Genomic DNA, 12712 nt, shown 5'->3' on the forward strand with positions numbered 1-12712 from the left:
TTGGTTCGCCGTATTACCCAATCCATTACGCCCCGATTACGCGCGTATTACATTACGCCCCTAATCCGGCGTTTGGTTCGCTGTATTAGCCATTACGCGCGTATTACATTACGCCCCTAATCCCCAAATTCCCGTGTTTTACAATCCGTTCCCAAATCGTTGTATTAGCCATTACGCCCGGCCTCCCTCCCCATCTCTCTGTTTTACCCTCCCTCCCTACCCGACCCTCTCCTCTTCCGTCCTAATCATTTTCTCCTCCCATTTCCCACTGATTCCGTTGATTAATCTGTCGTCATCGTTTCTTCTCGTCTCGGCCACCACCGTTTCATCATCATCTTCCCCTCTCTCCCTCTTTTTGCATACCTTTCAGAAGGACTCATACCTTCAAAACACAGTGAGGGACAATCTCAAAAGAAAATGGAAGATTTGATAACAAATTTGAGTAAAAGCCTCGGCTCATTCTGCAATCACCTCAAAGCAGCTGCGACGCTCTTAAGCAATCCATCGACCGCCGCCCCATCCCTCTTGGTTACCCACTTACCCCCTCTTTTTTTTTCTGAAGTACTTTTTCCCCCTTCTATTAACGAAATTGTTCTTTTTTTATTTTGATAATACTTTTCGGGACTCAGATTCGGCTTCATCGACATTCGTCCAATGCCTAAACCGCCGCGTTTCAACCGCCACTGCCGACCTCAACCTTCTCGAATCCATGTCCCTCGACACCGTTTCCTTCGAGGAACTCTTAGGTCACTGTTATCAAATCTTCAACAATAACCAAACGCATCTTCTCCATCTCAAAAATCACCTCAAGCCTCTGGGTTATCTCCCCTGTACGAACATTTTTGTTTACTTTCCTTTAAGAAAATAATGTGGAACTTTTTAACTTTTTTATTTTAATTAGAAGTTGAAATTGAAAATGACGAAGAGGAAGAAGAGGTTTTGGATTCAAATGACAGATGTTTCTCCGTCACAAATTCAGCAATTAAGAGCTTGGATGAGGATCCTTTACTGTATCCTTGAATTATTTCGTGTTATCTAAAACTGTTATTATTAGCTGCACACTGGTTAGCAAAATCTTTATTATTAAGAACTAATGAAAATGGAATCAATGTTTTCCCTTGATGTTATTTGTTGTAGTCTTGATGAATCAATGAGTCTAAAGAATTTCGGGCTCTCTGATGTTTGTCTTGCCACTTTAGCATCTCAAGGTTTGCAAAATTTACTTACTTTTCTCTTTCCTAGTTTTCCCCTTTCATTGCAGTGTTTGTACCATTACTTTTTATTATGTCTATGGAAGATGAACTGATTTTTCACACTCTTTTTACCATCGGCTGAAGTAGAGAATCTTTCTTTTTCACAGTTGTTGAATACTTTTCTGCATTTTTTTCTTGTTAGTGAATTGTCTAGGAATTAGAAAAATTCAAAATGACAATTTTAATCCATGCTAATTCTTTCATAACCTATCTGCATCTATCTATGTGCTGCAGTGCATATTATGTTCTTTCATGTTACATCACTGTGTTGTACCATAGGTTATTGTTTAACATAGTTGAAAGGCCATGTGTGGATTTACTGTTATGATTTTTTGACCCTGTTCTGGTTAGCTGTTATGATAATGTCAATTACCATTTAATTAAATTCCTTTTCCATTTGTGCATTTTAACTTTTTGACCATATGATTGTAGATTCGCATGGATTGAATTTTAGCCATTGATTTACTTATCTTTATTTTCTTATATTTGATAGAATGATTTCAGTTGCTTAGTGTTTTTTTTTCTCCTTTCAACCAGTGTTTACATTAAGATGAAAAAGCCCAATGCTGCTATTCGAGATGCCAATGCTACTTTGGAGGTTTGTGTGTATATGTATATATATATGTTTAGCTTAGTATTGATCTGGTTTGTGTGTATATGCCAGTACTACTATGGCCAGTGACTTTAATTTCTTTGATCACGAGTTACAGCATATGTCCACACCCCAGACTGTTTGATAGATTGTCGTAAAAATTCTGATTAAAAATCTAAAACATATGATTCTTAATCTTTGTTGTCACAGAGCAGCTACAGGGAGTACCTAAAACTGAAAGCTAGATATGAGGAACTGCAATGAACTCAGAAGTGTTTAGTCTTACAACCATACCATAGCTTTGGACTTCCATATTAGTTTGATAGGCTATTAGTCCTTTTAGAAGTGTATACTCAACTTACTCCATGATTGTAATTACTAAAAGTATTTGAATAAGAGCAATTTTATGTGCAATCTGGTTTGGTCCTTGGATTCAACAAGAATCTTCGCGTTTATTAGACTTGGGTCTATTGAACTCAAAGAAGCTTGAGCATCAACTAGAGTCATCCTTCGCTCTACCAAGGTAACATGTAATGAAGCTTATATACTTCTAGGTTTTTTCTTGTTTGGAGGGTAAGTTTTGATTACTACTTACATATATATATTTGATATGTTTGAGTTTATACAAGTGAGAATTCCATACAATTGTTCAGCATAGTATATTTTATTTTTTATCATTTGTTGCACATCTGTTATATTCTGAATTGTTCAACATTATTGTTTACTTTCCTTTAAGAAAATCATTTGCAGCTATTCCATTCTCTTTTAATAGTTTTTAATGATCTCTTCGTGCAGTGGCTGTGTTAAACTTCATGATTTCCTTCGGTTTATTTTTATGCATCAATTACATTCAAACAGGTAAGCTGCAGTTTTACCTCCCTAGAATTTTCGTGCTTCTGTTTATTTTTATCTTAATTTTAGCTTTACGTACAGTGTGTTGCTAACCGGCCATGACCATGGTAACATTGTCATTACTCATAATGCTGCTATTATATTACCTTCGGTTGATCACTACTAGCTTGCATAAGCATCCAAATTCTCTCTGTTATGATAATTCACCTTAATTTTGGTCCAAAAGACAACTCAAGCAATTTTTTCATTCGTAGATGGCTCATTGTACTATTTTGTGTTCTTCCTGGCAGTCTTTATTCGGGGTAGCTCATGTTATGAAGAAACCACTACTCATGCAAGCTTGTGAATTAGCATTTTCCGAATATGATGTTACAAATGGAATGCAAGCCCCGTGGTTGGTGGAGATAGGTATCTGCAAGGCTTAGCACTTCTTCAAGTGGAGTGTTATACAATTGGTTCAATTGTAACTATTTGCTATCCATTATAGTCTGCTAAGGAGTTAATAGTAGCTGTTAGTCGAAGCTGTTATACATATTCTTGTATGAATAGCTATAGAGACTTTATTGTAAAGAGATCATCTTTGCAGATTGATGGTATTTCAATATCAGATGTCTTCCTTCTTGTATATTTAGTGTGTATCTTGATATGCATTGATGTGATTTCCCAGTATTAGAGCAAAGTCATTGTTTAAATTGTAGGTTATTTAATTTGATATGGATTTTAGTATGGCAGCAAGTTTTATGTCGAAATGTACCTATAGGCTATAGCATATTTTGCTTCTTTTTTTTTTTCTTTTTGCTCGCATAATATGCTTATCTTTGTTCTTTTAGTTTGTGGTTGCAAGCAGTTCTGTGTTTGCTGCCTGTTGTTTAGAGGATCTTGGGAGTGTCATATTGGGCATCCTTTGTCATGTCATTTTTTATTTCTATTTTTTGTTTCTCCTATTTCTCCTTATGTCTGACCTTGTTTCCATTCTTGTTTATTGATGGATATTTTCTTCCATAATGGTTGTTTCCTTTTACTGTGGTTTTCCTTGTTTCAAAAAGACCAGTTCTATACTCTGGAATTAGTGATTCAGCCTGGAGGAATTTCAGACTTCCCCATCAGGTATTCTTTCATCCTTCACCTCTTCTTCTTCTCACGGTCCCCATTCCTTATGCATTTGACTTGCTTTTCCTCAGATGATGTCCCCAGCAAACAATACTGGGCCTTCATCTGGCTCACAGATGGATTTCTTAGCTGAGTTTCGTCGTGCAATTCGAAATGGCAATACCGGCAACTGACTACTGACAAAGTGTGATAATGGCAGATGTGGACTTATGAAGAAATTCATGAACTTTGCACTCGAAGTACCTGTTGTATGTGTTCATTAGTTACTGAAATCAAATGCTACTTATTTGGGCGATCGTGTTATTCAGTGTAAAGCATGGTCCAGGCATTTGTTTATGTCAGGGTCCTTGGACATGTAATTTAGATGAAAACGTTATGAAATATGTCAGCTATACAGTGTTATATTATTACTCTGGAACTCTAAGGTGGTGTTTTTATTCTCTTTCCTTTTATGAGACAGTAGTAGGGGAGGGGTATTTTGTTGCCAGACCTGTATGGATTTTGATGAATGCAAATCTCTATCTAGTAAAATTGAGCTGTTGTTCTTTTTAAGACTGATCATTCATATCTGTGTTTTTAGGGAGGAATGACTGCTAAAGTGAATCAGAGTTGTATTGTTAATTCAAATCTTAAAGCTGCAGTGCCCTTTTTACTCTTTTGTTCAACCTAAAGGTTTGACATGATGATGGGAATTGATATTTGCTTTTCTAACATTGCCCTGAATTAAGCATCTAAAAAGATTCATTTTTCAAATTGTAGAACAATTATGAATTGAAAAATTTTGTATGAGAGCATTATATTCAGACATGAATAATATATAAGAATATTAATTATTCTTATATAAGAATATCACAAGCAATAACAGTCATATATTATGATTTGAGTAAATTCATATAAGAATATTGATTATTAATAATATTATTAAATTATATATTTTAATTATAATATATTTAATAATAATTATATTAATTTATATTTTATAGTATCATATATTATGATTTGAGTAAATTCATATAAGAATATTGATTATTAAGAATTTTATTAAATTATATATTTTAATTATAATATATTTAATAATAATTATGTTTAAATATGATTAAATTATTTATTATTGATATTAATAATCTTATTAAAATTTAAATAACAATAACAATAATCATTTACCAAAACAAATTTATGGTAAGGGTATTCTAGTCATTTTAGTTTTTTCCATTATGCTATTACACCTCTATTCCATTCAACCAAACACAAGATTACTATTACGCCTCTATTCCATTACATTCAACCAAACAGTTGATTTGCTATTACACCTCTATTCCATTACACCTCTAATCCATTACACCTCTAATCCAATACAGCTCTAATCCAATACAGCGAACCAAACGTGCTCTTGGGGTTTAAAAGTTTATTATATCCGATCATTTTTAATTTTTTTAAAATTAAAATATTTATAAAAGGCATATAATCTCATATATAATTTTTTTTCTGGTTGTTTTTCCTTTATTTCTTTAAATATTTTTTTGTTTCTATTAAACATTTAAAATAAATAACTTTAATCCTTACATAAATAAATACAAATTAAGTAAATTTTTAATAAAATTACATTTATTGACCACCCATTAAATTTATCTTTTAATAAATGAAAATTTTAAACCAAGATATTTTGACCCATAAACAAAGTTAGATATTATTTCTCACATTTAAAAAAAACCAAATATTAAATTCCTAAGCTTTGTACGTACAAGAATCAAACCAAATCCCAAATCAAAGAAAATTTTAAGAAAATGACCATCCTTACGATTCCTTCTATTCTTCCCACTGGCAGTAGGCACATAGGTGTTCGAGACACCTTAAAGAGCTATTTTATTTATCTAAACATAAATTATTAAAAGGAGTTTTAACCATTATTATTAACTAAACAATAATTGAATTAATTGAGTTTGTCTTGCACCACCCTCCACCCCACATCTTTTATCTTCACATTTCATTTGCTTTTATTTCTCAATCTTATAATTTCATATTAGTTAAGTTTTTTTATTAATCTCACTATTAGTTTAGATGTTAATATTTGACTGAAATTATCGTTAAGTAGTTGAAAGAAATAAATGTGAAGTTCTTCTTCAAATATTTGAATCAAGTTTGAATTCTAAAGTTATCACTTTTAAAAGGATTTTACCTGAACACTATTTTTAGCTAGGATAAAATTATGCTCAGATCATAAAACGAATGAAGATTAAATTCAGACATGAAGCATATTTAAAATATGTGGACAAACTACAAATAAATGGACATTTTATCACATAAATCTTACGTTTTAATAAAATATCCTTTTAAATTTTGACCACATCAAGGGCAAAGTTAAGAATTTTGGTTAGAGACTTACATAAAATTATAAATTTTTGGAGTGAGCTAAAAAGGATTAAATTGCATCATTAATTTTTTAGAGGAAACAAAAATATAATTTTTTCCATCCAATTAAGAACTAGGAGACTTAAATGGAATGATTTAATATTTGGGAGGGACTCAAGGAAAAATTTTCCTTTTAATCAAAGGAGCCAAAGCCTTTGTTCAGTCTTCCATTTACAATTTAATTTCAGTTTAAAAAATGCTTTATGTTAAAATTTAAACTTGTATTTAACGCTTAAAATAATGACTAAATTGATAGAAATATGTAATTGATATCAAAGGTGAAGTCAAAATTCTTTTATGGGAGACTGAAATTAAATTGTAATTTTTACAATAATAAAAATATAATTTTATCATTTTAATAGTCTTGATCTTTATAAATTTTAAAGAATTAAATCAAATTTTTATTATTTTTATAAAAATTAAAGTGTAATTTTATCTTTATTAATTTAAAATTTAAAAATTTTAAAAGGTCAAAATAGAAAAATTTTTATTTTAAGGAGAGTTGGGGTGTCAGCCCCCACCTACCCATAATTGATACAAACAAGTACTTTAAGGAATTAAGTTAAATATTTTGAAGTTTAGGAGTAATGTGGAATATGAGCAATAGTTTCAGAACTATTGATGCAATTAATCTTTTTATATATTTTAATGTCATTAATATTTAAAATTAATTTTAAAAATTTATATATAATTGTATATTATTTCAATCAGGAATATTTTACTTCAATATTCTATTTATCTTGTTATTAAAATATTAAAATATTACATAACTGTTTTTTATAGGATATTAATTATTAAGCGTAGAATTCTTATAAGAAAAAAGCGTGGTGGTTGAGTGACAGGCGGTGAATTTATCAGAGCTCCCCAAGTGCCCAAAAAAGTTGCAGACTAGAGGAGAAAAGGTAGAAAGTCCGACCGTTTAAATTGACCTAAATTTGCGGGACGTAATTGTCGGAAAATTAACTGTCTTAAATTTCCATTTCCCGCCCTTTCTTTTTTACAATTTTTATCAATCAATCAAGCCACTCTTACTATTTTTCTTTGAGTGGACTAATTTATTAAATATATAAAAATGTAATAAAAAAATTAAAGGCAGTGATTATATAAATATTTATACAAATTTAAACTTTAAATATAAAAATTATTAAAAAAACAATCTTAGCTGGATTCATTTCTTTGTTCGTGGAAACAAAATCATTTCAATTTATAAGTTGCTCATTTATTTTTTAAGTTAAAATTTCTTCGTAACCCAACACAAATCTTCTACTTCAACTACTAACTGATACCATGAATCAATCTCTTTGTCTCTGCATTTCTCCTTTCTCTTAAACTTGCAAAAGACCACCATGCTTTCCTCCACCTCCTTTGTCGCCGGCGGCTGTTTCTTCTTCCTTTTATGGTGGTCATTTTCATCATGTGAAGCACTTCAAGTTCCTAAACGTAGGCTCCTCCATGAACCATACTCCACTCTTTCCTCTGAACCACCTTCTCTTCCACCTCCTCCATCTCCACCCAACCCCAAATACACTTTATCTTCCTCTGCCGCCACTTCTCCTCCAGGTTCCCCATTTTTCCCTTCCTTCCCTTCCGCTCCTCCGCCTCCTCCTCCTTCCACTTTCGCTTCGTTTCCCGCCAATATTTCCTCCCTTGTCATCCCTCACACTCCCACCCCCAAACATAATTCCCAGAAACTCGTTATCCTTACTATCGCCGCCGTCGTTTCCGCCTCCATTGTCGCCGCTATTATCGTTTTTGTCTATTGTAGACAACGTGGGCCGAGACGTGACTGCTTTGAAGATAACAAGACCGTAACGTCGGATAATAGCAGTAGGGCATGCCAGTACAACCACAATGATAATAACAATAACAATGCCGCCCGTGCTCGTAAGCTGAGAACAACGTCGACGACCAGTTCCGAGTTCCTTTATTTGGGAACTGTGGTGAACTCACAAGGCCGATTCGATGACGGTTCCGGTGACTCTCCGGGCAATGACGAGTTAGATCAGACAAAAATGTACTCTCCGGAGCTCCACCCATTGCCGCCTCTGTCCCGACAGAACACCGGTCGGAACTGTCGGGACGGTGAAGTAGAGTCCGGTACAGAAGATGATGATGATGATGAAGAGGTGTTTTATTCGCCGAGAGGGTTATTGGGCGGGCGTGATAGTTCGGCCGGAACCGGATCCGGGTCAAGAAGGGTATTCACGGCGGCGAAAACCATTGAATCTAGTAGTACTTGTTCGTGTTCATCTTCCAGTTCGGGTTCTCCGGCTAGGTCTCGTTCCCTTAGTATTTCCCCGCCGGCTAGTTTCAGTTCCCGATGGCTCGACCCGAAATCTCCACAACTCGTACAAACTCAAGCTTCACCGGAGAGGATTTTAATTGACTCACCACGAGTTTCAAATGCATCCATTAATGGGACCATACGGTCTCCATCGTTGTCATTGATCTCCACATCACCAGATAGAGTGTTCGTAAAAGAATCAAACGATCCAAACATGGAACCTCCTTCACCGTCGCCGGCGTTGGTTGAAAACCCTGATTCATCATCACCTTCACTATCTTCTCCAAACAGAGTATTGATCGAAAAGCTTGATGAATCGATTAAAAACTTCAAGGATTTTGTTCAAAACATGAAAGCTCCATTGATTTTAGCTTCACCAGGTACTAAAGACTCTCAAAGCAACGATCCTTCAGTTTGTTCGGCTTCTACATCCCCAGACAGAGCTTTAAATTCACCATTGTTAAACACAGCTTTCGAGGAAAGCCCAGAAATGTCACCATTGAAGCCTGATTTTTACAGTAAAGCCCCTTCTTTATCATCTTTAGCTTCTTCATCACCAGAAAGAGTTTTAGAAAAAAGCCCTGAATCATCTCCTTTAAGACTTAACAAAGCTTTACAGAAACCTATCTTATCTCCACCGCCTCCTCCGCCACCTCCGCCACCTCCAAAGCAACGACGGCTCTGGGAAAAACCAGTTCCATCAGTATCTTTTGCACAACAAACATCAAAGCCGCTGCCTCCATTAACACCCTCTTCAACACCGTTTATAATGGAAGAACAGGAGGAAGGTTTAAAACCCAAGTTAAAGGCATTACATTGGGATAAAGTACGAGCTAGCTCTGGTCGTGAAATGGTGTGGGATCACCTTAGATCAAGCTCATTCAAGTAACAATTCCACTTGTTTAGTTCTTTTATTTGAATTCAGTTAAGTCCTTCCACGTGGTTCTAACAATTTAGTTTCTGCAGGTTGAATGAAGAGATGATCGAAACACTATTCGTCGTAAATCCGAACTCGAAACCAAATCAAACGACACCGCGGACCGTTCTTCCATCACCAAACCAAGAGAATAGAGTATTGGATCCCAAAAAGGCACAGAACATTGCAATTTTATTGAAAGCACTCAATGTGACAGTGGAGGAAATTTCTGAAGCACTTTTAGAAGGTACAAAATGGCATTATAAGATGATATGTATTGTGAAATGTTTGGTTCTAAGTTTCATATCTATGGTGATTTACAGGTAATGCAGATACACTTGGGACTGAATTTCTTGAAAGTTTATTGAGAATGGCACCAACAATGGAAGAAGAATGTAAATTGAAGGAGTATAAAGATGATTCACCTGTTAAGCTCGGTCCGGCTGAGAGATTCTTGAAGATGGTTCTCGATATACCCTTTGCGTTTAAACGGGTCGATGCGATGTTGTACGTAGCTAATTTCGAGTCTGAAATTGAGTACCTTAAGAACTCTTTCGAAACTCTAGAGGTAATTCGACTCGATTCCATCGTTTCGATCTGTTTTGCAATGGACTAAAATGACATTGTGTGTTTTTTTCCTTTTCGTAGGCGGCTTGTGATGAACTGAGAAACAGTAGGATGTTTTTGAAGCTGCTAGAGGCAGTACTCAAGACTGGGAACCGGATGAATGTTGGGACGAATCGGGGCGATGCACTAGCCTTTAAACTCGATACACTCCTTAAACTTATTGATGTCAAGGGTGCTGATGGTAAGACAACACTCCTACATTTCGTCGTGCAAGAAATCATAAGAGCTGAGGGTGCTCGTCTTTTGAATACCAACCAAACACCAAACTCCACTTTAACCGAAGATGCTCGGTGTAGAAAACTCGGTTTACAAGTCGTTTCAGGTCTTAGTTCAGAGCTCACCAATGTTAGAAAAGCAGCTGCAATGGATTCAGAGGCACTCAGTAGTGATGTCTCCAAGCTTTCTAGAGGCCTCGAAAACATCGGTGACGTCCTACGATTAAACGAAACAATGGGGTTGGATGAGAGCAAAGAGAAATTTTTGGAATCAATGAACCAGTTTATGAAAATGGCTGAACAGGAAATCCCAAGGATTCAAGCACATGAAAGGCTAGCACTATCACTAGTCAAGGAGATTACTGAATACTTCCATGGGAATTCAGCAAAGGAAGAAGCTCATCCCTTTAGAATCTTCATGGTGGTGAGGGATTTCCTTACGGTTCTCGATCGAATCTGCAAGGAAGTCGGGACGATAAACGAACGAACCATTGTTAGTTCTGCACATAAATTTCCAGTCCCAGTGAACCCAATGATGCAACAAACATTTCCAGTTCCAGTAAATCCAATGATGCAACAAGCTTTTCCTGGATTTCAAGGGAACCCACACTATGATTCTGATGATGAAACTGCACCATCTTAGTCATTTGCAGCTTAAAATCAGGTCAAAAATCGAACTAGGACACGTGATTTTTCTATGTCAGACACGAATATTTCAAGAAAAAGGAAGAGGTGATTGGCATGTTAGGTGTTTGTAATTTATCATTTTTCTTATTTTTCCATATTTGTATATAGATTCATGTACAATATTTTGGGAACACTTTATGTTTTATAGATCTAATGTAGGAGAGGTTAAATTTAGAAAATTTATTATGATGATGATAAAAAAACAAACAAAATTATTACCATGGGAAAGCCGTCCTTTGCTCATTTCAGTATCTAAAAACATTGTTAGCCGCCCTCTTCTAATTAAAGTCTTTAGAAAAAAAAACATTAACCGCCTCTTCTCCCATTGATGACCTTGGCTGCAGCTCAATATCAGGCCCAATTACCAAAGGAAAAATGTTCAATTATATTCAAGTGTTAGATTTTTAAGTTTATTTTTTTCCAATATTTTTTAATACATACGAACATGACAGGTTAAATTTTCATATGGTATAAATTGTGGATTTAATCTTTAATTAATTTTAGTTTTTAAATTTTTCGAATTAATTAATTTTAATTTTAAACTAAATGGCAAGAGTTAAGTTTTATTATGATTTTTGTACTAGAAATAAATTTTATCAATGTCCTCTAATTGAATAATTTTTATCTCTATATTTTTTGAATTAGGATTTTTTAATATAATTTCTACTACTATTCATGCATCGCAAACTCTTGGAAGATTATATTTGCTTAAGTGTCTAATTGTTGCAACAATAATGTCAATTAAGATATGGTTCAGTATTCAAAATTTTAATCTTGACATAGAATGTAGGGCACTAAAGTTATTGACTTTTTTTAAACCTATGTACTCTTGTATTGATAATAATATCTATGTCAATCGAGTTAGAAATCAATCAGCTCCTCTTTAAAATTTTTAATTAGACTCATGTTTTTCAAAAAAATTCTCATTAATGCCATGTGTAGTAGGCCCAATTTGCCTGGCCCGAAACAGAAACCAAATAAAAATAATAAATCAAAAGTCCAATTACAAATTACAAAACTCAATAAATTAAAAAACCTAATGGCCCAAATGGCCGAAAAACTAAATTATTTTCAGCAAAAAAAAAAAGAGAAGAAATTCTAGCCGCATGCTTCCCTTGCGCCGCTTCTCCACGTCGGCAGGCCACCCTTCTGCCACCATCACATGCAAAGAAGAACAAACACGCAACAACAGAGCAGAGAAACAATAGCAGCAGAACATAAAAATATTGTATCTTTTCGACTATAAAAGCTATGACCAAATAAATGTAAATTTTCATTACGGAGAAATCAAATACAAAAAAGAAAGAAAAAATCATATTAAAAAAAAGGGAAGAAAAAATCATATTAAAAAAAGGGTGATTTCAGATGCAAAAAAATATAAAATAAATAAGAATAATAAAGTTTTATTTTTTACTTGTTGTTTCGTCGGGGTGTCGCCGCTTGGGCCACTGTCGGTTAGCAAGGAGGTCGAATCCTTTAGGATTCGGCCAAGGGCCGCGACGACGAACAGTGGAAGCCGAAAGGCTTTCTTCCTTTTAGAGTTTATTTTATTTTATTTTATTTTATTTTGAAGATTTTTGGCTCTAAATCGGTTTTTATACCAAAAAAGGGGGTCAAAATGGGTTCGTGGTGATTTTCGGCCACCGTGGACGATGGCGACGTCGCCGGTGACCTGTAGCCGGCGTGGCGGAGACTAGCCAGACCGACGACCGCAGCTCTGGGGGCTGAGAGAGAGTTGAGAGAGTTTTTTTTTTATTAGAATGAGGA

The 12712-nt window shown here is 34.7% G+C and overlaps 1 protein-coding gene and 1 long non-coding RNA gene across 2 annotated transcripts; both read left to right on the top strand.

The window, feature by feature from the left end:
* On the top strand, positions 1 to 1219 carry LOC121232147 (uncharacterized). The gene is made up of 4 exons (XR_005930366.1): positions 1 to 528; positions 630 to 830; positions 902 to 1010; positions 1138 to 1219. It is a non-coding gene; the product is annotated as an uncharacterized lncRNA (long non-coding RNA).
* Positions 1220 to 7376: 6157 nt separating this feature from the next.
* Positions 7377 to 11166, top strand: LOC107934017 (formin-like protein 1). Its single transcript, XM_041117624.1, has 4 exons — positions 7377 to 9385; positions 9467 to 9663; positions 9740 to 9984; positions 10065 to 11166. Exons 1-4 carry the CDS (start codon positions 7563 to 7565, stop codon positions 10899 to 10901), a joined length of 3102 nt encoding a protein of 1033 aa, XP_040973558.1. The 5' UTR covers positions 7377 to 7562; the 3' UTR covers positions 10902 to 11166.
* Positions 11167 to 12712: the final 1546 nt, after the last annotated feature.

Source organism: Gossypium hirsutum, chromosome A07 (genome assembly GCF_007990345.1).
Source record: "Gossypium hirsutum isolate 1008001.06 chromosome A07, Gossypium_hirsutum_v2.1, whole genome shotgun sequence".
Classification (NCBI taxonomy): Eukaryota; Viridiplantae; Streptophyta; class Magnoliopsida; order Malvales; family Malvaceae; genus Gossypium; species Gossypium hirsutum.

Coding starts and splice junctions, on each gene's coding strand:
- LOC107934017 (XM_041117624.1), top strand. CDS start 7,563: ATGCTTTCCTCCACCTCCTTTGTCGCCGGCGGCTGTTTCTTCTTCCTT. Junction 9,386..9,466: donor CTTAGATCAAGCTCATTCAA/GTAACAATTCCA, acceptor TAGTTTCTGCAG/GTTGAATGAAGAGATGATCG. Junction 9,664..9,739: donor TTCTGAAGCACTTTTAGAAG/GTACAAAATGGC, acceptor GGTGATTTACAG/GTAATGCAGATACACTTGGG.